Source organism: Stegostoma tigrinum, chromosome 2 (genome assembly GCF_030684315.1).
Source record: "Stegostoma tigrinum isolate sSteTig4 chromosome 2, sSteTig4.hap1, whole genome shotgun sequence".
In the NCBI taxonomy this organism is placed as follows: Eukaryota; Metazoa; Chordata; class Chondrichthyes; order Orectolobiformes; family Stegostomatidae; genus Stegostoma; species Stegostoma tigrinum.
Genome location: NC_081355.1, coordinates 133,090,265 through 133,115,648, shown reverse-complemented (window position 1 = coordinate 133,115,648; position 25,384 = coordinate 133,090,265). Strand labels below are relative to the sequence as shown.

At 40.1% G+C, this 25,384-nt stretch overlaps 1 protein-coding gene across 1 annotated transcript; it reads right to left on the bottom strand.

Annotated features, from left to right (window-relative positions):
- Nucleotides 1-495: 495 nt before the first annotated feature.
- Nucleotides 496-9,606, bottom strand: klf6a (Kruppel like factor 6a). The gene is made up of 4 exons (XM_048521165.2): nucleotides 9,153-9,606; nucleotides 5,968-6,547; nucleotides 2,881-3,004; nucleotides 496-1,637 (listed from the first exon to the last, which is right to left on the bottom strand). Exons 1-4 carry the CDS (start codon nucleotides 9,252-9,254, stop codon nucleotides 1,586-1,588), a joined length of 858 nt encoding a protein of 285 aa, XP_048377122.1. The 5' UTR covers nucleotides 9,255-9,606; the 3' UTR covers nucleotides 496-1,585.
- Between the last annotated feature and the right edge of the window lie 15,778 nt (nucleotides 9,607-25,384).

Here is a 25,384-nt window from a genome sequence, read left to right as displayed (position 1 = left end):
TCAGAACCCTTGCAATCTGTTTTCACATGTCTGCTAAAACGCATCTCAGGCGATTCAATGATGGGTCAAATTAAGATACTGCACTCTAGACAGCTCAATATCTAATGTGCCGAATCAGCAGGCTAACAAAAGGAAATTAGTGCTAGCAAAATGCCCCAGCGAGCCACTTTATCTGATTCATCCCATGTTAGAGTCTCTCCGATGTCACTGTTAACTATTATAAATCTTCTGTTTTACTGCATTAGGGTTATAAGCGAAAATGCTTTTCCGAATTAACAGTGCTTTACAGCCGAGCAATTTGTCATGGTCATTTTTTATGCTGAATGTACAAGGAATGTGTTACCATCAACAGCACATCAATATATATTTTTTTAATAATATAAAAAAACACCTTTAATAGATTTTTAATACATTATATTCAGTCAAAATAAAAAAATAAAAGAACTAATATTTAATACTTGGGTAGACAAAAATTGGCATTTAGTACTCAGAAGATTAAAGAAAAGCTTTTTTTATTGTTTCCATGTCAAAGACAGAAAGAGGCACAGTGTACAAGATCATGTGATAGGGAGCCTTAATGGAGCCCAAGTCACCCATACCCCTGTCTGGTGACCCACATGAGATTGCTACAGTAAAGTAGCAAGGTCACTTTCATAAGGCACCATTATTTCATGTCAACAGTGCATTAACATTTAGAAACCAGAAATTAGTCCTTAGGCATAAATAAAACAAAGACCAAAATTAGCTGCTTAAGTAAATCAGTTGCTAAGCTATAGTGGTATCCAACCAAGAAAGTCCAGGCTTCCTTTATGTATCATAACATTTGCCCAACTAGATTTTGTTTTAAACTGCACATAATTGGAATCGAATTGCAGTCCCCAATTACAAAGAATGAAAAGTGTACAATCCCCAGAATCATGCAACACCTTTCTATTTATTATGAAAGTTATAGTTGTGTTATATCCTTAATACACAGCTTATACAATGGATTACAAATTAGCTTTTTTGTAGCAAGTGAACAAGGCTACTCGACACATTGCACATTTATCTGCTGCACCAGACACCAAAAGCTCCTCTCACACGGGAAAGGGGTCAGTCTCCTGTCCAGCACCTTCTTTAAGGCGTGGATCAATGGAGACATTTGGCGGTTATCCCATCTCCAGGTTTGTCCCTCTCTCTATTTTCTCTTTCGTTCTCTCTCTCTCTCTCTCTCTCTCTCACACACACTCATCCAGCCCACTGTAATGCAATCTTACCTCACCACAAGAAAAAAATCATTGGTTCCTCATCATACAGTCAACCCAGTCAATGTTCTCAGTACACATGCTCACAGCAGAGGCTCGGCAGCCACTCATACAATTAGGTACTAGTGTACATATCTGGGAAAATACCCAAAACACCGTGCACCACAGTTGCTATGCTGCGACTCACACCAACAGTCTCTGAGAACACCCTGACAAAAAAGGCCCTGGAGGCTACTGGGTAGGGTGCAAAATGGCATGCTTTGGCTGGAGCATACGTTCCTCCTTGTGTGGCAGTTCAATTATGAAGCTGAATCGCCAACCGACCTTTTTTTTGGACACTTTCAGATGTGTCTCTTCATGTGAAGGGCCAAGTGGTCTGACCTGGAGAAACACCTGAGGAGGAGAAAGAAAAGAATTACAACCAACCGATTTTATATGCAAAGGTTGTAAAAATGCAAATGAACTGGAATCACACAAAATGGATCCAAACTCATATATGCTCTTACATAACGCAAATATATGTCGCTTCAAGAATATCTGTTCAGATAAAGAAACTAGCTCAAGTCATACCATTTTGGTAAACTTTGCAAAAGTGGAACTTGCACGTTCTCATTCCTAAGTTACTTCATTCAGCACAGACACATTTTAATTGAAAAAGCCCAGCATGGCTCTTTCCTGATTAAGCTTTCTTTTCTCCTTTCAGGTAGTTCATTGTTCCTGCTTCAGTTTCGAGTGTGCTCAGCTTATAGCGGCTCCATTCATAAAACTGTGATTTTACTTGAAAGGATTATTCAAGGGAGTGCAGGTTTCAATCACAGACTGTTTATCACTCAAATCAAATCAGAGCCTACCCTACCCTGAGATATTCTCCTTCAGTGGAGTCAAATAAGAAGTTGTTTACATATCACATTTTTAACTCTTATTTGGTCAAACAGGAGGTTGGAGTCAACAGCTAGTGTTGTCCCTGAACAAAGGTACCTAGGTAGGGATGAAAAATAACTACAGGCTGCTTACAAAACCAGGCTGTACCAAATCAATGCTGTTTGATTGCAGAATTAATGGAAATCAGTTTCAAATAAAAATAGCATTTTTCAGTAGGAGACTTTAATTTTGTTGACAATAAAAATACTAAAAATGGATCCACCTTCCACATTCACTGTGTACTTTAAGTATTGTAGTGTGATTTAAAATGTTACTAAATTTGTTGCAACAATGTTACCTCCGACATTTACAATCTGTATTTTGTGATGGTGCTGAGGAGATTCTGAGTGAAAAAGAGAGTGTTCTGCTTGAGTACACATGTGGCACAATAGCGCTTCTGTAAATTTGTGTCAGTTTTTGTGTTGGTTGGCAAAAAAAACTAACAATTTGTTTCCAAGCTTTTTTGTATGATTCTATTCTCCACTCAACCCATAGCTCCCTCTTTAGGGCCACTTCCTGCACGCTCTCCTTTTCCTTGTTCTAATGAAGCAACCCCGTTCTCCCAATCAGAACTTTTCCTCAGATTCGGAGGATGGAAATGAACGAACCTGCCACTCAAAGATGGTTACGAAGTGTTGAATCCTGTTGCACTATACAACAAAAATTAGCTTTTCAACGAAGGACTGCAGAGTCTGAGCAGTTTATATCTCCTTACCTGTCACAATGAGCACACTTAAATGGTTTTGCCCCTGTGTGCTTCCGGAAGTGCCTCGTAAGCTCATCGCTTCGTGCAAATCGCCATTCGCAGCCTTCCCATGAACACCTGTAAGGTTTTTCACCTGTGGAGAGAAAATAAAAGCACATTATGCCATTGAGCACAGTTTGAACCTACACAATAAGAAACTGCATCATTTATGACAAACAAAAATAAGTAATTTTAAAAGATGGGGAGAGCAGGTGAGCGAGAGAGAAAAAGAAGGGGGAGTGCAGGCAGGTGAGAGGAAAAAAGTGGGGAGAGCGGGTGAGATGAAAAACAAAGAGGGCAAGAGAGAGATGGAAACAGAGAGAGAGAGAGAGAGAGAGAGAGAACTGACACTATTTTCCATTTCACCTTTCAATTCAACAGCACAAGTACAGGGAATCACATTCAAATGTTATTCACATTCGAGGCTTGATGTTCAAGTTATTTACAGAATGTTAATGAACGTGTCCGTTTTATGATGACTAGGAACATAGTCAAGCATTGACAACAACAAAATTACTGACAGCTTTGGTTTCACAGAATGCTAAACAGAGGACAGTTCTCCTATGGCACTGTGTGAGAACCATCGAGAAGTAATTGAATGTCTGTATTTTATTTAATAAGCTCTTTTTTTAAAAAAGCAGACAACTGCATTGCATATTAAGAATGAAACATTAATTAAATCCATATGCAGGGAAAGAAATTATGTAGCGAGAAAAAAAGAATCAATCAGCCTGGAACCATTGGGACTGTGCACATTGATGTTGTAATTGGTTTGGCATTGCAATCTTAAATAATCATCTCAAACTTGCTGCCACCAGGCCTCCTCAGAAATTGGGAATGGAACATTTAATCTGTCACAATATTTCCATGTATTCGGAATTGTTAGTACAAATACAAGTCCAATCTGGACAGAAATTGCAGAATCTAGAACACTTACTATTGCTTTATTTTGAAGCTTTGCATCTTGGCCTCACTATTATTGCATCTTTCTGCGTGGACTGTCTAAATTTAGGTTTACATTAAGTTCAAAAGGATAAGCAGGAGCTTTCAGAAAGATGTACCTTTTATGGCTCATTTTTAGTTCTATCTTATAGATTTACAAAGGGAGCAAGTTTTTTTTAAAATAGGTATGACTTTCTCACCACTGTCATGGTGCAATAATTTGACTGGTTCAAACAGATAAAATTTACTGTTATTGCTCTCAAACAAGTTAGCATGAAAAATTAATTCTGCCTAGTCTGACAGAACATGGGACAGAATTCAGATTATTGGACAGCAAAAATATGCAGCTAACAGAAAGGAACAGAGGCAAATTGTGCCTGGATTTCTATGCATATCGGTGTCGCCCATATCCTAAGAATATGCATCACTAATTTGGGTTATTGAAGGAGCAGGAAAAATGTGCTCTCCTCACACGTCAATTATTCACGTGGAGATATTAGACAATTCATGTGGCAAAACAGATACAGATCACAAACTGATTCAAGTACTTTTCTCATGCCACAAGGTTTCTTCAAATTCCCTCCCCACATACAAAACCCCACCAATTGAAACACAGAAACATGCCCTTCTACAGCTAATTTTAAAAACCGGGCCAGTCCTAAATCAGATGCACAGCAAGTTGACTCCCATTCATTGCAGGGAACATCTAGGGTATGGGCTACCAAATTAGATCAGCAGTAGATTTGACACTGTTGCTGGGTCAGAAACCTGGAAAACCCGTCCTAAGGGCATTGTGGGTCTACCCACAGCTTACGGACTGCAGTGGCTCAAGAAGTTAGCTCACTACCACCACCTTCTTAAGGGCAATTAAACATATACCATAAATGCACTGACGACTATATCCCATGTGCTTTAAAAATAAACAATAGAAATGAATTCACATTCCTTTCAGTGGCACACTCTTTGGAGTAAAAATAAAACATTACACTACAAATGGCTTAAAAGCTGGTCTAAGTGTTGGTTGACATTTAGCACTTTAGTTGGTGGTATGGCTAACATGTTGCCAACAATTTCCTGTGTTCCCCTCATTGTATTGGATCCCCCAGGCTGCCACATTTTATTCATTCTGCAGAAGGCGAATGATGAGAATGTTCTCTTAGCTCACGACCTATGGTGATCCATGACTACAGCAAATAATTTGGCAATGCACAACAAGCGCCACCTCTGCACTCATTGTGGGTGATGCAATTGCTACCAGTGAGCCGTACTTTTTGCACAATCTCAGGCACAAAGAGATTGGAATGGACCAGAAGAAAATGAAATCTCATGGCCCATCCTTGAATGGCTCAAAAGGGGATGCAGCAACAATTGTTTTATTCTTTCTCAGCCATCAACCAATTGAAAGACTCTGTGGCAAAAGAGTGCTCTGACAGACGGCTCAACATTCTTCGTAGAAAGAAAACTGCCAAGTCTAAATGTCAATGGAGGCTGGAATTCAGACGTGGGTCCTTTAGTTGACAGTCTAAGGCTTCAACAGTCCTCCCACTGAACGGGCTCTTGCCATTTAAACACATACACAAAACAAGACAATAAAAATAATCATGATTAGGCCCTCTTAAGGAAGCTGTACACTGCTTTGAATTGGCTGGCAACTAACAAACAGATTTAATTCAGTGTTTACAGCAAAAACTCGAAGGATCTCATGAAATCAGTCAACACAAAATAATCATTCCTCCCTCCAAACAGTGAAGAAACTTCTGTTCATGTAAAGCACACATTCACCTGTTCACATGTTACAGCTTTTTTTGCACCAACCATAGAATAGCAGAATTATACAGCACAGATTTGGTCTATTGTCCCTCTGCTTTTTCAAAAAACGGCCTAATTAGGCTCAATCTCCTGCTCATTACACAGAGGCATGCAAATATTTCATAAACCATAAACAGGGCACGTTTAGCAAAGGTCTGTGAGCAGCTCACGCATGAAGCTTAAAATATGAACAGCACGTGCATGCAATCCACTGCGTTCACTTCTTAAGGTGAAAAGAAGAAACTAACATTGGGAAAGCTACATTGGTTCTCATCTTTCTGCATTCTTATGTAATAGCGTGCTAACCTGTGTGAGTACGTTGATGTGCTTTTAGATGCGAACTTTTGGTGTAAACTTTCCTACATCCATTGAAATGACATTGATGAATCCTTCTCCTCCCATCGGGTGATGCTTCCCCGTTTACAGGACTAGATTTTTCCAATGATTTTGTAGCATTTCCACCACGACTTTTAACTGGTGTATTCAGCTCTGGAATGGTTGCTTGCAAGTTGGTCCACAGCTGCGGAGAAGACTCCTTAGTTAACTCTGGAGACGATGGCGGAGTGGACAGAACCGGAGAGTTTACAGTTTCAGAATTTGCCAGAACAGTACTTAAGGGATTTGAGGCATAATTTAAAGTGGGCGAGAGCTCCTCTGAACTGTCCAATGACTCGGTGCTTGCATCGGAGCTCAAGCTGTTGGTCTCCAGGTTCTGACTCTCCTGGGTCTCCTCTTCCAATAAACCTGCATTCTTCTTGTCAGTTTCATCCTTGTCCCCACAGACCATAATGATCTTGCTCAAGATGTCATCCTGTCCATCAAATCTAAATTCAGAAGCCGAGACATAAGGCTCACTTTGAAGGTACCGCTCCAACTCTAGGCAAGTCTGCAAGAAAGGAATATATGAAGGTTATTAAAGGGGTCAATTCCCAAAAAGACCATCTCCACATCTCTGTTGTCAATAGTTAATGAATTACTTTGGTTCTCATTCCAGTTTTACTTGTAAATACACAACTGCAAGTAAATCTACTTGTATGAGAGCTTTGTTGCAAGATACTTGTAAATGTTGAAAGATGTATGGAACTTTTAAATTAATGTTATATGTTCAGATTATAATTTTAAAATATCCATGCATTAATTTCAATCATTGAAAGCAGCTACAACACCCACAGTTTCGATACATAATCTGTGATATTTCAGTGATAGCGACACTTGACGTTTGCAACCACCAGTTCAAATTATTGCGCCAAAATGGGAGGTCCTCTATTTAGCATCTAACTTGTCATTAAGAATTCCTCCATACTTTCAATATACACAAAATGTCTTTTATGCAATTTTGTTTTTGCTGTGAGATTCTGATCCAATGCAAATGACTGAATTGATTAAACATTGACTTTTTTTAAAAAGAAAAGCTTCTGGTGCATGGTGTAACTGACAACAGAAATCCATATTTAGTAAGGCTGACTTGCAGGGTGTGCTGGATTCAAAAGTACAGACGTGCTTGTGAAGCTACCAGAGAACCACAACTTCCTGTATGTGTGGAAACACAACCTTTTCAGCTTTTTCAAAGAATTTCAAGCACGGCACATAAAATGGATTTCAGCAGCAAACAGTCAGTCAAACTGAGAGCCCTTGGCCTGGTTCACCTTCATTGTATGCTGACTAAAATGTCAATTAGAAAAGTGTAGGAAAGTGCTCCTCAACAGGATGCAGGATAGGAAATTACTCTGGAATGCTCTTGGGAAGTCCCATAGTGCAGAGAGCAAAACATTTTTTCCCCTCTCTCTCTCCACGGGTATCTTTGGCCAATAACATGAGAGAGCTCACTATGAGTCACTGTACTACAATCTCCAGTCCAGAGGATACTTCCTATATGTTTCCACCATCTGTCCAAGTTCCCCTCCAACCGAAAAAAAATACAGAAAATTAATGCCAGGATGGCGTGAGCAACAATATCAACCCCGAACCACCAGCTCCCCCACACCCACACCACCACCACACTGGCGTTTATCACAAATTGCTTGGCTCAGCATTTAACAACCGTGCACATGAACAAATGAATCAATACCGGAAGTTCTTTAAGGAAAAAATGAAACTAAACATAAATAAAGATTAATTTGCATTTGAGATTTCGACATCCAATGAAATCACAGATGGAAAATATCTCCTAATATGATCGCCGTTTAAAGTTGCTAGATTCAAATAATTTGATTACTCCATCTTTAGCATTAGATTCCAAGACTGCAGTTTATCTGGCGCAAATCCAAGCACTTTCTTTTGCCCACAAAAACAACTTTAAATTACTAGTTGTTGGAAGTTGTGCTTAAGAGTGGACTTCAAAGATATCCGATCTGGCTTTATTTATCTATCAGGACAATTCAAGTTCCTCATTTTAGTATTTCACAATGCCTGATCCTCACATGCAATTTATGGCAGTCAATATTCAGAGTGAGAACATTTACTGCAGTCTATTGTTCCAGGAAATACCTCATGAATGTGTTTATATTCATTTCTTTACAAGAAAGCGCATTTTCCATCGATTGTAAAATTGGGAAAGTCGTATTCAACACTCCCGTCTATCCCTCCAAAGCTTCCAGTAAACCTATCCGAAACAAGACCGAACTCTAGGTTGTAGTAAAAATGTCCTCAGGGATAAGCAAGGACGAGTTTGGCCGTCCGCCCAAACCCAAATGCCTGAAGGAAACTACTTGGATCGATTTCAATCACGTACTGAATGTTTCAGCTTCTTTTGAAGAACGGGGGGGGGGGGGGCGGACGCAGGCAATTCTACAACGCAGGATCTTTAAACAAACCATCCACATACATTTCAACTTTGTTCAAATCATTCCTACTCCTCAGCGAGTATTTGAACTGGGTTTATCTTTTACTATTCTTATGATAATGGCTGTTATCTCCAGAGAAACATCACAGCAAGTTACTTAAACAGAATTCCTTTCAATTACGTTTGCAAATAACGAGAATAAAAATCACCACGTCTGGCAAGTCTCCTGATTAGGGATTTATTGTGGTGTTCAAAAAAAGTATAATCCAACAAATCCAGAAATTGCTAATCGCTCCTGTTAGCGCCGCTCTAACTCTTGTTTGGGAGGCTCGGCGAGTTGACAATAGCCAATACAGCTCTAAAGTTTTTTTTAAACACTTGGCAATTTGACAGTTGCTGCAACTGGCAAATTTGAGTCAGAGGACTGGAGTTTGCTACAAGTACTCCAATACATATTTCCTTCATGCAGAACAGTATAGACTTAATTCCACCTCCCGACTTTACCACCCCCCGCCACGGTTCAACAGTACGTTTCAGGCACATGCAAAAAAAAATAACATTGAGTACCAAAGTATGAGAAGCCGGGTGGACTTCAATTTTCAGTGAGAATCACCACTCAACAGCACAAATGCATGTCCATGTTACAGGTCGCACACAAAAAAACAAAATGCTGTTTCCTTTTTTTAAAAAAAATTGCTATAATATTCACCTGCTGCCAGTATTCTTCAAGTGATGCCAGACCTGAAAAGTAGCCAGTGTCGTGCACAATCTGAAGCTCTTGAAAAATGCTGCATCTCGGTAGAACATCCATAGTATCTGCCTCTGAAGTGGAGTTGCTGGTATTTCTTTCACAAAATGATTCAAAAAGCGGAAGGCTTTCTCTCCGCTCCCTCCCCCGAAATACCGTTCAAGAGTTATCTCAGCGAAAAAAAAGAGGAAAGAAAGGGAGACAAAAAAAAGACAACACGCAAGGTCAGCTTGTAGCAAAGGAGATATCCAGAAACCAGCTCGTCCAAGTCAAGGAGCCTAGTGCAGAACGAGCAGGAGGAGATGAAGTGAGAGCCACCCTTCTCTCACACTCACTGATATAACATGTACACACCGTCAGCGCAGCGCCGCTTCACTTCCCTATTGAGAGCCAGAACCCAGCGAAGCAGAGACAGCGTCAGCCCCCTATCCTCTCTGGCCCTCCCTCCCACCACAGAGAGCGCTCCACCCCTCCCCCCCTGCGAAGCAGCCGCCGTTGCCGCCGCCACCACGTGATCACTCCAGGACGCAACAACCCCGCCCCCCTCCGTTCCTCTCCGACCCGCAGCCAATCGAGCCGCGCCCGCGCGGCGCCGCGTGCATGAGGTCATGGCCGTCCAATGAGGACACTCGAGGCAAACAGGACTCGCCAACCTTTCCGTTCCCCCTCTCCGCAACGGCGCGCGGCCCGGCGGCGGTATGTAACGAATCTTCTCATTGGTGGATGTCCGCCCCGCCCCCTACCCTGCACTCGATTGGTGTTGAGTCAGGCAGGCTATTTTTAGCAGGGTATATAAAGGCGAGAGGGCAGAGCGACGGGCTTCGTAGTACCGCTCATTGCACTGCGCTGCAGACGGGGAGCGCTATGAGCTGGTACTGGGCTGGAAACAGGAAAAGAGTAGTGCTAATCCCAGGTTCGGCACTTAACGCAGCTACTTAAATGACCGCGTGCGCCCCAGAGTTCATTTATATGTTTATTTATGAAACTTTGCACTTTATATCTTTCTTTGCGAAACTTTAGGTTTTTTTTTTAAATTTTGCAATAAGAATAAATGCCAAGTGTTTTTGTTTCTGCTTCTATCTGATTGTCTTTTTATCGCTATCACCTTTGAAAAGGGTTCTTTAAACATTACTTGTTAGGAACCAAGAGTTTTTGAATTTGCCATCGCAAGTTCATTTGAAGTAGCTCGAGTACGTTCGTTCTTCATTTTGCCCAATATTTCATCCCACACTAGTTCAATAATATCAAGCAAACTTGGTCAAGTATGCATTTGCGCTGGGTATAGAAATGTTTGTGTGTTTTGCGCGTGTTTGGGGAAACCTGCACCGCATTAAGCAAATTATGCTGCAAAACAAAAAAAATGGTTGTGACTAACCTAACGTGCGTCTGTTCTCTACTTCCTCCGTAAGTGGCCAACATAATTTTGGCCGGCTTTTCTATTGAGTTACGTGGACAGTGTAAGCCCAGGCCATAGGGGGACTCAGTTCACCGGACTGCCTCTGATCTGACCTGATTTCAACATTTTCTGATGAAATGATGGTAATGCTTAGCCAAATATGGGACGTGCGTTACAGATAGGGTGATGGATGATGTCATGTGTTTCTTAATATTTGCATCCTTGGAGTTCAGTGCAGCCATACATAGCATGTGGGAAGCTAATGTCTAAATAGCTTTTGGCCACTGTCTTTGAATTTGTTCTTTTTTTCATGGTAGCCTGAGAAAATCCTTAGCAAATTCCACACACCCCCCACCCCTGCCCCGCCAACTCCTTTTGTGCCAGCAGGCCCATATTGTACTGGATAGCCAACCTTATTTTTAAATAATCCTTGAATGGGACATCCCTGAAATGTCAGGAGTGCAGAAAATACCTCTGTTAGCCATCCCAGCCCCATTAATAATTTTAATTTTAATCTTAATGCACAGAAAAGTTCTGTAAGAGGCAAATCTGATTTGGGATTTTAAATAGAGAATTGACTGGTATGACTTGCAATTTGTGAAATTTGTACAGGTATTAATTTTGCTCTTGAAATATTGTGTGCACTTCTTTATAGCCCATTATAGAAAGGATATTGCAGTCATGAGGGTGTGCAAAGTATTGAGTATGATGATACTGTAATAAGAAATTTTTTTGAAGAAAGAACCAAATGATAAAATCTAAGGAATAGTTAAGTATTATAGAAAGAAAGATTTGCATTTATACAAAATCTAGTACAACTAAGTGCTACATGCAAATTGAGTACTTTTGAAGGGTAGTTAGTGTTTTAATATAAGCTTGACAACCAGTTAATACAGTCATATTCCCAGAACAACAATGTGGTAATGACCAAATAAGTTATTTTTGTGTGCTGTTGACTAAGGCTTAAATATTGGCCAGGGCACTGGGGAGAACGCTCCTACTTTTCTTCAAAATAGTGTCATGGATTTTTTTTGGCCATATGAGAGGGTTGGTTGAAAATAGGACCGAAAACTCTGGAAAGGAAAACCTTGATCCTTTTTGAATATGATGTGAATTTTAAAGATGAGGTGTTGGAAGGCAAGATATTAATTCATAAACATTGTAATGGTTGCTGAATGAGACGTGGTATAAGTAGAGTTTTGAATAAAATGAAATGCTATGGGGATTGGTGGTATGGAGGACAATTGGGAGTTTAGTTTGAAGAAGGAAAGGCATTGGATTACAATTTTTTTTGCTGCTGTGATGAGGTAGGGATGGACAATACCGTAGATGTAGAAGTTTCTCTAATAAAGAGGATCATTTCAGAAGCTGAAGTCTGAGTCAAGTAGGAGGCTCAAATTGTGAAAAGTCTGTTTCAAATTAAGAGTCTTGAGTAAACCAGTCGGAATTTTTGACAAAAGAATGAACTTCACAATAGGTGCTGAAGTCACTGACCTTCCTTCATTAACATTTTATGATGGTAGGATCATAGATTCATAGAGTCCCTAGATTGTGGAAGTAAGCCATTCGGCCCGTGGAATCTCTGAAGAGCATCCCACCCTTGACAATATCCCTGTAACCCTGCATTCCCATGGCTCATCCATGTGATCTACACATCTGGACTATGGGAGAAAACCCATACAAACATGGGGAGAACATGCAAACACCACATCAGCAGACATAGAGTCTGATAGCAAGGAATAGTCCAACTAGCCCAAACCAACCATTAACCTAAACTAAACTCCTCTCATGTGTCTGTGCTTGGCCCATATCCCTCTAAGCATTTCTGATCCAGATGTCTTTAAAATGTTCTAACTGTACCCTCAACCATTGCTTCCTTTTGAAGTTCATTCCACACACAAACCATTCTCTGTATATAAAAAAATGCCCCTCGTCTTTTTATAAATCTTTCTCCTCTCACCTGGAAAATATGCTTCCGGTTTTGAAATCCATCACACCAGTGACAAGACACCTGCCAATCATCTTAACTATATCCCTCCTGATTTTATTAAACTATATAAGGTCACCCCTCAACCTCCTACACTGCAGGAAAACAAAGGTCCCAGACTATCCAGCCTCTCCTTATTACTCAACCCTTCATTCTCAGCAACATCCTCGTAAACTACTTCTGAAACCTCTCCAGCTTAATAATAACCTTCTTATAACAGGGCAACCAGAATTGGACACAGTACTCCAGAAGGGGCCTCACCAACATTCTCTACAACCTCAAAAATGAAATCCCAATTCTTATACTCAGACATCTGAACGATGAAGCTTAGTGCGCTAGACACCTTCTTAATCACCTTGACTGCATGTGACATACACTTCAAAGGTTACTGTACCTGAGCCCCTCGGTCTCAGTGTTCTACAACATGACTGAAAGCCCTCCTTTTAGTTGTATGAGTTCTGCCCTTGTTTGTCTTGCCAAAATACAATACCTTGCATTTATCCAAAGAAAAGTCCATCTGCCACTCCTCAGCCGATTGACTCAATTGATCGAGAACTCTTTGCAATCTTAGATAAACTTCTTCACTGTCCACTGTACCTCCAGTTTTGTGTTCATCCACCATCTTACTAATTGTGCCTTTATTATTTTCATCAAAATCGTTTCTATAATTGACAAATAAAAGTGGGCCCAGCATCTATCCCTATGGAACACTGCTGGTCAGAGGCCTCCAGTTTTGAAAAACAATCCTCCACCATCACTCTCTGTCTCCTGCTGTTAAGCCAATTTTTTATCCAGTTGGCAAGCTCACCTTGAATTCTGTGTGGTCTAACCCTATAATTAGTTCACCATGTGAATCCTTGCCAAAGGTTTTACTAAAGTCCAAGTAAACAATGTCTACTGCTCTGCTCTCATCAATCTTCTTGGCTACTTCCTCAAAAAATTAATCAAGTTTGTAAGACATGAGTACCTTCACACAAAACCTTGCTGACTATCCCTAATCATTCCTTCCTCTCCAAATTAAATAAAGCCTATCTTTCAGAATCACATCCAACAACATACTCACCACCGAAGTCAGACTCACAGGTATATATGGTTCCTAGGCTTCTTCTTATACCCCTGCATAAACATAGGCACAACATTAACCTTTGAGTCCTCTGGCACCTCACCTAGAGTTATAGATTATGGAAATATTTCTGCAAGGTGCTCTGCAATTTCCTCCCGAACTTCCCAGGATACACTAGATCAGGTTCCAGAGATTTATCCACCTTTATATTTTCTTAGACCTCTAGCACTTCTTCTGTATTGTGAACTGTGCTGTGATTGCTGTGATTGTGATTGAACTGTATTGTGATTCCTGGCACTGTGTTGAAAACAAAATTGCTGGAGTTCACAACATGTCAGGCAGCATCTGTGGACAGACAGTAAGCTAACATTTCGACTCTAGGTGACTCTTCATTAGAGCTGGCACCCTGGCACTTTGAAGCTAACCACTGAACTACCATATCATTAATAGACTCCAAGCTTTCTTCACTCCTCTAGCTTTGGTATGTTGTAACATATAAAGCTCTTCCCCAAGCCACCAAATGTGTCCATGCTTTCAACTGTCGAAGTGTTCCACAGCGATAGATGCTGGGTCCACTTTTATTAATAGAACATAGAACAATACAGCGCAGAACAGGCCCTTTGGCCCTCGATGTTGTGCCGACTTGTGAACTAATCTGAGCCCCTCCCCCTACACTAACCCATCATCATCCATATGCTTATCCAAGGACTGTTTAAATGCCCCTAATGTGACTGAGTTAACTACATTGAGAGGCAGGGCCTTCCACGCCCTTACCACTCTCTGAGTAAAGAACCTGCCTCTGACATCTGCCTTAAATCCATCACTCCTCAATTTGCAGCTATGCCCCTTCGTACAAGCTGATGTCATCATCCGAGGAAAAAGACTCACTGTCCACTCTATCTAATCCTCTGATCATCTTGTATGTCTCTATTAAATTTCCTCTTAGCCTCCTTCTCTACAGTGAGAACAGACCCAAGTCCCTCAGCCTTTCCTCATAAGACCTTCACTCCAGACCAGGCAATACCCTGGTAAATCTCCTCTGCACCTTTTCCAATGCTTCCACATCCTTCCTGCAATGGAACGACCAGAACTGTATGCAATATTCCAAGTGAGGCCGCACCAGCGTTTTATACAGTTGAAGCATGACATCACAGCTCCGGAACTCAATCCCTCTACCAATAAAACCTAACACACTGTAAACCTTCTTAACAGCACTATCAACCTGGGTGGCAACTTTCAGGGATCTATGTATATGAACACCAAGATCCCTCTGCACATCCACACTACCAAGAATCTTTCCATTGAACCAGTGTTCTGCCTTCCTATTATTCTTCCCAAAGTGAATCCCATCACATTTATCCATATTAAACTACATTTGCTACCTTTCAGCCCAATTCTGCACTTTATCCAAGTCTCCCTGTAACCTGCAACATTCTTCCACACTGTCTACCACTCCACTGACTTTAGTGTCATCTGCAAACTTACTAACCCATCCACCTATGCCCACGTCCAAGTCATTTATAAAAATGACAAACAGCAGTGGTCCCAAAACAGATCCTTGAGGCACACCACTTGTAACCAGACTTCAGGCTGAATATTTTCTGTCAACCACCACCACATTTGCCATCTTACAGAAAGCCAGTTTCTAATCCAAATTGCTAAATCTCCCTCAATCCCATGCCTCTGTATTTTCTCCAATAGCCTACCATGTGGAACCTTATCAAAGGCTTTACTGAAGTCCATATACACCATTTCACTGCCCTACCCTCATCCACATGCTTGGCCACCTTCTCAAAAAACTCAATGAGGTTTGTGAGACACGACCTGCCCTTGACAAATTCATGTTGTCTATCTCCAGTCAAATTGTTGCTTGCTAGATGATTATAAATCCTGTATCTTATCATCCTTTCCAAGACTTTTCCTACAACAGACATAAGGCTCACCGGCTTATAATTACCTGGGTCATCCCTACTACCCTTCTTGAACAAGGGCGCAACATTTGCAATCCTCCAGTCCTCTGGTACTAAACCTGTAGACAATGAGGACTCAAAGATCAAGGCCAAAGGCTCCACCACCTCCTCCCTAGCTTCCTAGAGAATCCTTGGAAAAATCCCATCTGGCCCAGGGGATTTATCTACCTTCACACATTCTAGAATTGATAACACCTCCTCCTTACTAACCTCAATTCTTTAAATTCTAATAGCCTGTAACTCAGTCTTTTCCTCTACAATATTCTCCTTTTCCTGGATGAAAACAGATGAGAAATAATCATTTAGCACCTCTCTGATCTCCACAGGGTCCACACACAACTTTCCATTTCTCTCTTTGACTGGCCCTATTCCTACCCTAGTCATCCTCTTATTCCTCACATCCCTATAGAAAGCTTCAAGGTTCTCCTTTTTTCTACCTGCTAATGTCTGCACATGTCCCCTCCTTGCTCTTCTTAGCTCTCTCTTTAAATCCTTCCTAGCTAATGTGTAACTCTTCATCGCCTCATCTTAGCCACCTCATCTCATCGCCACATAAGCCTCCCTCTTCCGCTTTACAAGAGATACAATTTCTTTAGTAAACCACGGTTCCCTTACCTTATCACTTCCCCCCTGCCTGACAGGGACGTACCTATCAAGGACACACGATATCTGTTCCTTAAACCAGCTCCACATTTCGATTGTCCCCATCCCCTGCATTTTGCTCCCCCAATCTATGCCTCCTAAGTCTTGCCTAATCGGAATATAATTGCCCTTCCCCCATCTATAACTCTTGCCCTGTGGCATGTTCCTATCCCTTCAGGAGCCCAAATACACGATCTGAAACACCACAGACCCTGGCACCTGGGAGGCAACACACCAACCGAGAGTCTCTTTCGTTCCCAACAAACCTAGAACATAGAACCTCCTATCTCTCCCTCTAACTATTGAGTCCCCAATGACTAACACTCTCCTCCTACCCCTCCCTTCCCTTCTGTGCAAGAGGGACAGACTCTGTGCTAGGGACCTGCACCCTGTGCATGCCCCTGTTAAGTCGCGCGCTCCCCCCCCCCCCCCCCGCCCCCAACAGTATCCAAAACGGTATACTTGTTTTTCAGGGGAACGACCACAGGGGACCCCTGCACTGACTGCTTTTTCCACCTTCTAACAGTTACCCAGCTTTCTTCATGCTTAGGAGTAACAACCTCCCTGTACTCTTGTCTATCACAGACCCTGCCTCCCGAATAATCCGAAGTTCATCCAGCTCCCACTCCAGTTCTCTAATGCGGTCTTAAAGGAGCAAGAGTTGGGTGCACTTCCTGCAGATGTACTTGGATGGGACAGTAATGGCGTCCCTCACCTCAAACATCTTGCAGGAGGAACATTCCTCTCTCTGCACTGCCATCCCTGCTAGTCCCCTTATCAGAAAGTCTGAATTTTCTTCGCTACCAGGTTTGCCTTTCTACCAGTCCTCCTTTTAAGAGCTTTCTTAAAACTTTTTTGTCTAAGCTTTTCATCTTTTAATATGTGGGTTGTTGTAAAGAAAAGTTTTGATACACATAATAGTAAAGGAATGTTTTCAGTTGTTTTGAAATTGTAATGAAGGGAGCATAAACTCAGGATTATCACTGTTGTTCGTCAAAACTTTGAGAGCATGCAATGCAGTGTTAAAATTAGCCATTGTGGTAATTTACTTTTGTGTATGTTTATCGGAAATGTGTGTCATTGTCTAGGCTGGTTTTTATTCCTGTACCTCAATTACTTTCGAGAATCTGGTGGTGAGCTGCCTTCTTGAAACGCTGCAGAGCTTAGAGAGTGTAGATACTTCTACAAAACTGCTTGAAAGAAGCTCCAAAACGTTAACTCAGCGACAGTGAAGGAAGAGTGGAATATTTTCAAGTCAGGGTGGTACATGACTTGGAGAGGAACTTGCAGGTCATGGTCGTCCCATGCATTCAGTGTCCACTGTACCTCCAACTTTGTTGTCATCCACAAACTTACTAATCATGCCTTCTATATTTTCATCAAAATCATTTCTATAAATGACAAATTAAAGTGGACCCAGCATCTATCCCAGTGGAACACTGCTGGTCACAGGCCTGCAGTTTTGAAGAGCAATCCTCCACCATCACTCTCTGTCTCCTGCTGTTAAGCCAGTTTTGTATCCAGTTGGCAAGCTTACCTTGAATCCTGTGTGATCTAACCCTATACTTAGTTCACCATGCGAATCCTTGTCCTTCATTGACAGCTGTGTCTTCAAGTGACTAGGCACTAAATTCTGGAACTTTTGTCATAATTCCCTCTGACTCCCTACATTTCACTCTCTTCCTGCTTACATTCTATCTCTTCAACCAAAATGTAATCATCTTTCTGAACACTTTGTGTGACGTGGTAACATTTTGTCGAATTAAACTCATGTTTTAATGTTAATGATGCTCCAGTACAACAAGGCATTTAAAGTCATTCTCAAGCAAAGTCTCAGTTGGATCTTTTATTTTAAAATGAAGAATGAAGTAGATGGCCTACAAGAAGACTTGTGCTGTACTTTTAATTTCCACTGACATTGGAATTCTATCAAATAAGACACTGTAATGCAAATAAAGCTGCTGTATCAAGATTTTAAAAAAAACAATGTTTAGCTTTTATAAACACTTACATTGGAAGACGATTTCTGTATTAGCTATGATGTGTTGACTAATAAAAAAGGGAATAAATAAAGACTTTTAACTTTGCACAGTCATCAAAGCAGATTCCAATTTCCAAGGCCCTTAATGTACCCTTCAACTTCTGTCAATAATGCAGCAATAAAAGATTTTCTATATTTGAAAAGAATGAACACCTCTTTAATCTATGATATTAAAAAAAGTTTCAGTAATGTAGCTCACTGAATTTAGAATCCATTTAGTGTTATTTGTAAGATTTGTGTTCAGTAAAATTTATACATAAATATAAGAGGATAAGGAATAGTCATTTTATTTGAAAGAATTTGAATATCTCAGGAATCTGAATATCTCAGGAATCATTACTGTCTGGATGACAACATTGTTTTTTCCATGTTGACCCAATTTTAAGCAAGGTGCGGACTGAATTTCAATTTTATCTGTAGAAAAAAATCAATGAGTGGTGCCCCTATCTATAATATCAACAGCTTCTCCACAATTTTGCCAGTTATACTTGGAACTAAGGTCATTTGGGTCAAATACAATAGAAACTGGCTTCAGAAGATGATTACAATGAAGAAATCTTTTTTAAATCTTTATTGATGAGCAAAGATATATTGAGTTATTTCTCTTCTGGATATTGTCAATGAGCGATGAAGAAAGGTTTCATTATCACAGTTCACTTGAAACATTTGTGATGAGTTCATTGCAGTCAGTCCAGGTACAATAGATAAACCACTCACAATGCCCTGTTCATATCTCCTCACAATGGGTAGCACCACCAGTGACACCATGTAACAAGAGGCGCCAACTGAGGCTGAATGACAGATGTCGGTTGGAAATCAGTTAGCCTCAGTGTATAACAAGTTACAAATATTGACCTCCAACTGCAATGCCTTCAGATTCATTTCAATTTGATAAAGAGATGTTGCCATAGCCTCTAAGGTAACCACATTCATAATGGTAAAAATGCACATTGCAAATGTGTTCAAGCTCCATTGCAACAACAATGTTGCAATTACACACAGAAAATTAATTGAAGTAGCAATAATCAGGTTCATGCTGTGATTGAAACCTTTCAGTTTAAAGGCTGGTAATTTCTGACAAAAAATGATACTGTCTGTGATAGGCTTATTGATATAATACAAAGAGTATTAGCATAATATTGACTTTAAGAAAGGAAATCATTGACATAGTTACAGTAACAAATGAAACATCAACTTATTATTGAGGCTTCAAAATAATTTTCTTTGGGACTGTTTGTATATCTAGTATTTAACATTATGTCAGGGAACAATCTTGATACTACACTCCTTTAGCGATTGACTTTGATGCTTCTTACATCTGCAAGGAACAACCGTAAGCAAAAAAAAGCAAAGTGGAGGAGATCATGAAGACCATTTTACAAAGACTCTTTCCTTTCCAGTCTTTTCTTTTTCATTGAGAAATCAAAAAAAAGTGGAGTTGACAAAACGTATAGAGTAGATTTGTTTCCTAAACTCTTCCCCCTTCCTCAGCGGCACAAAAAGTAGTATTTGACTTCTTGAGATAGTAGGAACTGCAGATGCTGGAGAATCTGAGATAACAAGGTGTGGAGCTGGATGAACACAGCAGGCCAAGCAGCCTCAGAGGAGCAGGAAGGCTGATGTTTTGGGCCTAGACCCTTCTTCTTTTGTGGGTGTGACAATTTCGCTGACTTTGGACTAAGGACAGCAAAATCATTAAGGGTGATGGCTGTCCTGATGACTGTGGAAGATGTCCACGTTCAGATGTCAAGTGAGGAAACTAAGAAATACAGTTATGTCTTTCACAGTACAATAATGTTTTAACATTCATTTTCAATTCTTATATGAAGAATTAAAGTTTTAAAGTAAAGCTCAATTTCCTAGAGACTATCATTCACGTGTCTGCACTTTATTGGATTTTCACTCAGAACCTTGGCAGCAGCTGTGTTCATACTATAAATTGTTTTTTTCCAAATGTCCTGAGGCAATATTTCCATTTTACTTTTGAATGTCAGTAATTTGTGTGTAATGTAATGCGTGCTTATAGTAATATCTAAATAACACTTTTAAAACAGACTTAAATAACTTACTGGGATGTGAGTTTAACAGCAAAGCTGATTCAGGCAGGAATTTCTTTTATGCCGTTGATAATTTTAAATAGCTTCTCTGCAAGCAGAGCTCCTGTTTGAATAGTAAATATTTAGGATTTTTCAATGGCATAATGGGTAAGTACATTTTATTTTGGTCTGTTACCAGGCTATGTTACCAAGAAGGCCCTGAGTTCATTTTCACATGAGCTGATTTTGCAAATCAGGAAGATAAAGCTAAAATTCTCCTTAATGTCATTTCCTATGGAGAGTCAGGGAGAAAAATTCAGTAAGAGGCTGTACCATTCAGCGACCCCTCTGGGAAATATGCAAACATGGGACAGAAGTGGGATTAACTATGTTAACAGCTAGCCATCCGAAACTCAATATCAAGGCCTCCATGTAAGGAAAGAACTATTTTAACTGAGCTGCTAGGACCTAAAGAAAAGTATCACAACAAGATCAAGGGCCTTCAGCAGAAATTGGGAAATAAAAGAGAAAACAAAAGTCTAGAAATCTTATGGTGCTTGCCAGTTGTAAAAGCTCTGCTTCTAATCTCACACTTTCTTCATATCAACCTTCTCAAAGGAGGAACCAGGACTTCTGTGGAACCATATTCTGCTCCCAACTCTTATACCCACCGCTGCTTCTCCCCTCCACAAACCCAAACCCAGATGAAAATTATTTTGTCCCCAACCCTGGTGCCAATTCTAAGACAGGTTAGTTTTATCAAATTATAAACAGGGTCCCTGAAAATATTTCTAAGTCCTATGCATTTGAATCCATCAATTTAAGAATGTTGCCTTGTCAAAAACACATATCAGACAGAGCATTTTATTCATTGCTGCAGTAACCGTGGCCATCTTTTCCCACTTAGACACACACTTTACTTTGTAGAATCAGAGAGTTGTCCTGGCACAGGAGGAGGCCATTCAGCCTACTGTGTTTGTGCCAGCCCTCAGCAACAGCCGCTCAGCCAATCTTATTACCCTGTTCCCACCGTCTGGCTTTGCAAATTCTTTCTCTTCAACTGCTTCTCCAATTCCCTTTTTAAAGCCACAATTGAATCTGTCTTACCTACAATCTCAAATAGTGCATTACAGATTCTAGTCACTCATTGTATAAAGATATTTCCATCTGGCTTCTTTCAACAAACAACTGAAATTCTTTTCCTCTTGTTCTTAATCCTTCTTACAAGGAGTAAAATTTCTGCCTACTTTGCCTAGACCCCAATGATTTTGAACAGTCTTTTTGGATCTCTGCTCAGCTTCATTTCTCAAAACAAGAACATACCAATTTTCTCCAATTTATACATGAACTGGAAGTCCCTTGTTGGAACTATTCTCATAATATTTTCCTGTACTTTCACTAAAACCTTCACATCTTTTCTAAAGTGCACTGGTCTGAATTTGATGCAGTAATGTATTTGATGGTGAACCAATGTTTTATGAATATTAATTATAGCTTCCTTTCTATTGTATTCTATGCCTTTATTTATATGTTTCTAACCACTTAGTGAACCTACATTCCTATCTTCAATTATTTGCACACATGTACCCTTAGGTCAATTTACTTCTACACCCCCCCCCCTCCTTAGAATTGTACCTTTAGTTTATCTTGCTATGTGCCATTCTTCATATCAAAACGCATCAATTTATTCTTAAATTTCATTGTGTCTGCAAATTTCATCTGTCTATATATGTTCTCTTGAAGTCTAACACTATATACACCTCTGTTCAATATACTTACACGTTTTCATCATCTGCAAATTTGAAATTATGCCCAGTACACGTAAGTCTATCATTAATATACATCAAGGAGTGTAATGGTCCTTGTGCCAATCCCTGGAGGACTCCATACTGTAAACCTTCCATCACTTGAAAAAGCAACCTTTCACCACTACTCTCTATTTCCTGGAACTCAGTCAACTTCATATCCATGTTGCTAGTTTCCTCTTTATTGCACGAGCTACAACTTTACCAGTAGGTCTATTATGTGGCATTTTTGGAAATACATTAAGACCACTTCAACAATTTTACCTTCATTAATCCTTTCAGTCACTTCGTCAAAAATGTCAATCAACTTACTTGAACACAAATTCTTTTTTAACAAACCCATGCACTCTTTCCTTTATTAATCCACATTTGTCCAAATGATCGTTAATTTTGTCTTGGATTATCAGTCTGATTGATCAGGGAATTTAGAATTGTCAGTCAGGATTGCAGTATGGTACTCTAGAAACTATATTTACTTACACATTATTCTTTGTAGGCAGAAAAAATATAGATATTTTGTGCCTGTTTCAATTCAACAAAATAGGTGTTAGCCATTCACTGGTTTATTTTTCTAACTCCAGCCCTGCCCTATCAGAGACTACTTGCCTGATTTGAAATGTAAGCAAAGTCTAACTGTTAAATGTCAATCATCATCATTTGGTACATTGTCCACAGCCTCTATTATCAATCTACTATTTGGAATAGTCCTTTGCTGTACTTAAAATAAAGGAGCTAGCTGTTTGATAAGTTCCGGGTAAATACTTAAAGCCTTTTCCATTCTTATGTTTTTACATTGTATATAAATTGGTAGTAAAGTTAATTAAATGTATAAGAAGTAACAAATAAGCAACTAACATTTAAAAAAATTAAAACACATTGAGGCTAGCAGAACATGTGATGTGTCACCGTTGTGGTCTGTTGGAGTTTGTGGATGCCCGTTTGATCCAAAGCAAACATATTTATGGCAAATATTTAAATTCCAGCAGCTTGAGCTCAGAGGTTATGAACTAGAAGCTGAACTACAGAAAGTGCAGTGCATCAGAGAAGGGGAAAATTATCTGGATTCCTTGTACCAAGAGGCAGTCACTCCTCTTAGGGTTGTGTCATCATTTAGTCAATGTTCAGGGGACAGGGGAGTATGAATGCAAGTGAAGCAGTTAAAGGAAAGCAGGGAGAAGAATTAATTAATGATCTCGATGTGAAGATGCTCCCAAGTAGAAATGGCCTTAATGTATTTGAATTTTACATTTAGTTTGCGGAATAGTGATGTGAGTTCAAGGCTACTTTGAAAAAAATTATATAAGAAGAATTATGAAAGCAGAGTTTGCTAAATTGAATTGGCAGAAGAGGTAAAAGGCTATATCAATTAATAAAGATACATTGGCAAGTGTTTAAGGGGATATTTTAGCAGATACATTATAGATACATTCCACTAAGAAAATAATTCCAGTGAGAAAAGTTCAAATGGGCAGACCCATCATCTGTGGTCAACGAATTGCTAAAAATAGTGTGAAACTGCAAGAAAAAGCACGAGTGTGCAAAGGCGAGTGGCAGAACAGAATGTTGCACAGAATAGATATGCTAGTGTAAAACACAAAGTATGATTAAAAAAGGAAAAAAAACTGCAGCATGGGTAAAAACTCGCAGATAATATATAACCAAGAAAAGGAGTTTCTATGAATATTTAATGAAGCTAAGAGTTCAACAAGTAAGATAAATAGAACGTGGAACAGAATTATGTGTATAATCGTCTAATTTTCCCTGAGTAGACATTTTACTTAATTTCATCAAAGCTTTAGACATTTATCATAGAATCCGTACAGTATGGAAACAGGCTCATCAGTCTAACAAGTCCACACCAACCCACAGAGCATCCCACCCAAACCCACGTAATCGACATATTCCTGAACACTACGGGCAATTTAGCGTGGCCAATCCACCTAGCCTGCACATTTTTGGACTGTGGGAGGAAGCCAAACTGCCCAGAGGAAACCCACGCAGGCAGGGGAGAACGTGCAAACTCCACACAGACAGTCGCTCAAGGGTGAGGTAATATTATACTTGAGGTGCTTGTTTCGTAATGACAGTCTTATAGACATTGCAACTAATGTAGGACATCTGGTTGGCATGGATGAGTTGGACTAAGGAGTCTGTTTCCATGTTGTACATCTCCGTGATGCTCACTCTTCAAGGTTGAGACTGTCTCTCAAATTAGGTGTGCATGATCAATAACATGAACTTCAGGTCATGTGTATCTGTGGGGCTCACTTTATTTTGGTTTTTGGGCTTAAAAGATTTTCAGTTTAGACAGTACTTAATACACCAGAGAACAGTTAATCTCCAGTGAGGTGAACAGCCACTATCAGATGGATTGTAACTAGATTAGGAGCAATCACACAGCCTTGTTTGACATGGGTACAATTTTTTAGAGTCATTTTTTTTTCATGACAATTGCTGTCATATCATCGTAAAACAGTTGCAGGACAGAAATTTCATGGATATCCAAATCTCTGAAGAGGAATCCTCACAGTAGTGAAGGTTAGACAACAAAGGCCTCTGCAAGCCATCTAAATGCAAAATGTTCAGGTGAGCTACTGTACTGCCGGGAGACCTGGACTGTGAGTCATTCATGATTATATCAAATGGAGAAAGTTCACCAGCAATCTTCCGTGGCATTCTCCAGATTCAACAGGTAGAGCATTCAACAAATGCTAGGGCCTTTCGTGAACCCAACTCCAGGCGTTCATTACGAACCTCTGAAAAATCAACTAACTGGCCTAGACACTGTGCTTGAATGGCTAAAAAGTATCTTCGCTGCCATGTACTTTTTTTTTATTTGCCAGTGGTTCAGGGAGGACAAAAACAACTCTCCAAAGACTCTCTGATCTTCTGGTAAAACGTGGCAGCATTCACATTAATGACTGGGAAGAGATTGCTACCAATTGTTCAAAATGTCATAGAACATAGAACATAGAACATAGAACAGTACAGCACAGAACAGGCCCTTCAGCCCACAATGTTGTGCCGACCATTGATCCTCATGTATGCACCCTCAAATTTCTGTGACCATATGCATGTCCAGCAGTCTCTTAAATGACCCCAATGACCTTGCTTCCACAACTGCTGCTGGCAACGCATTCCATGCTCTCACAACTCTCTGCGTAAAGAACCTGCCTCTGACATCCCCTCTATACTTTCCACCAACCAGCTTAAAACTATGACCCCTCGTGCTAGCCATTTCTGCCCTGGGAAA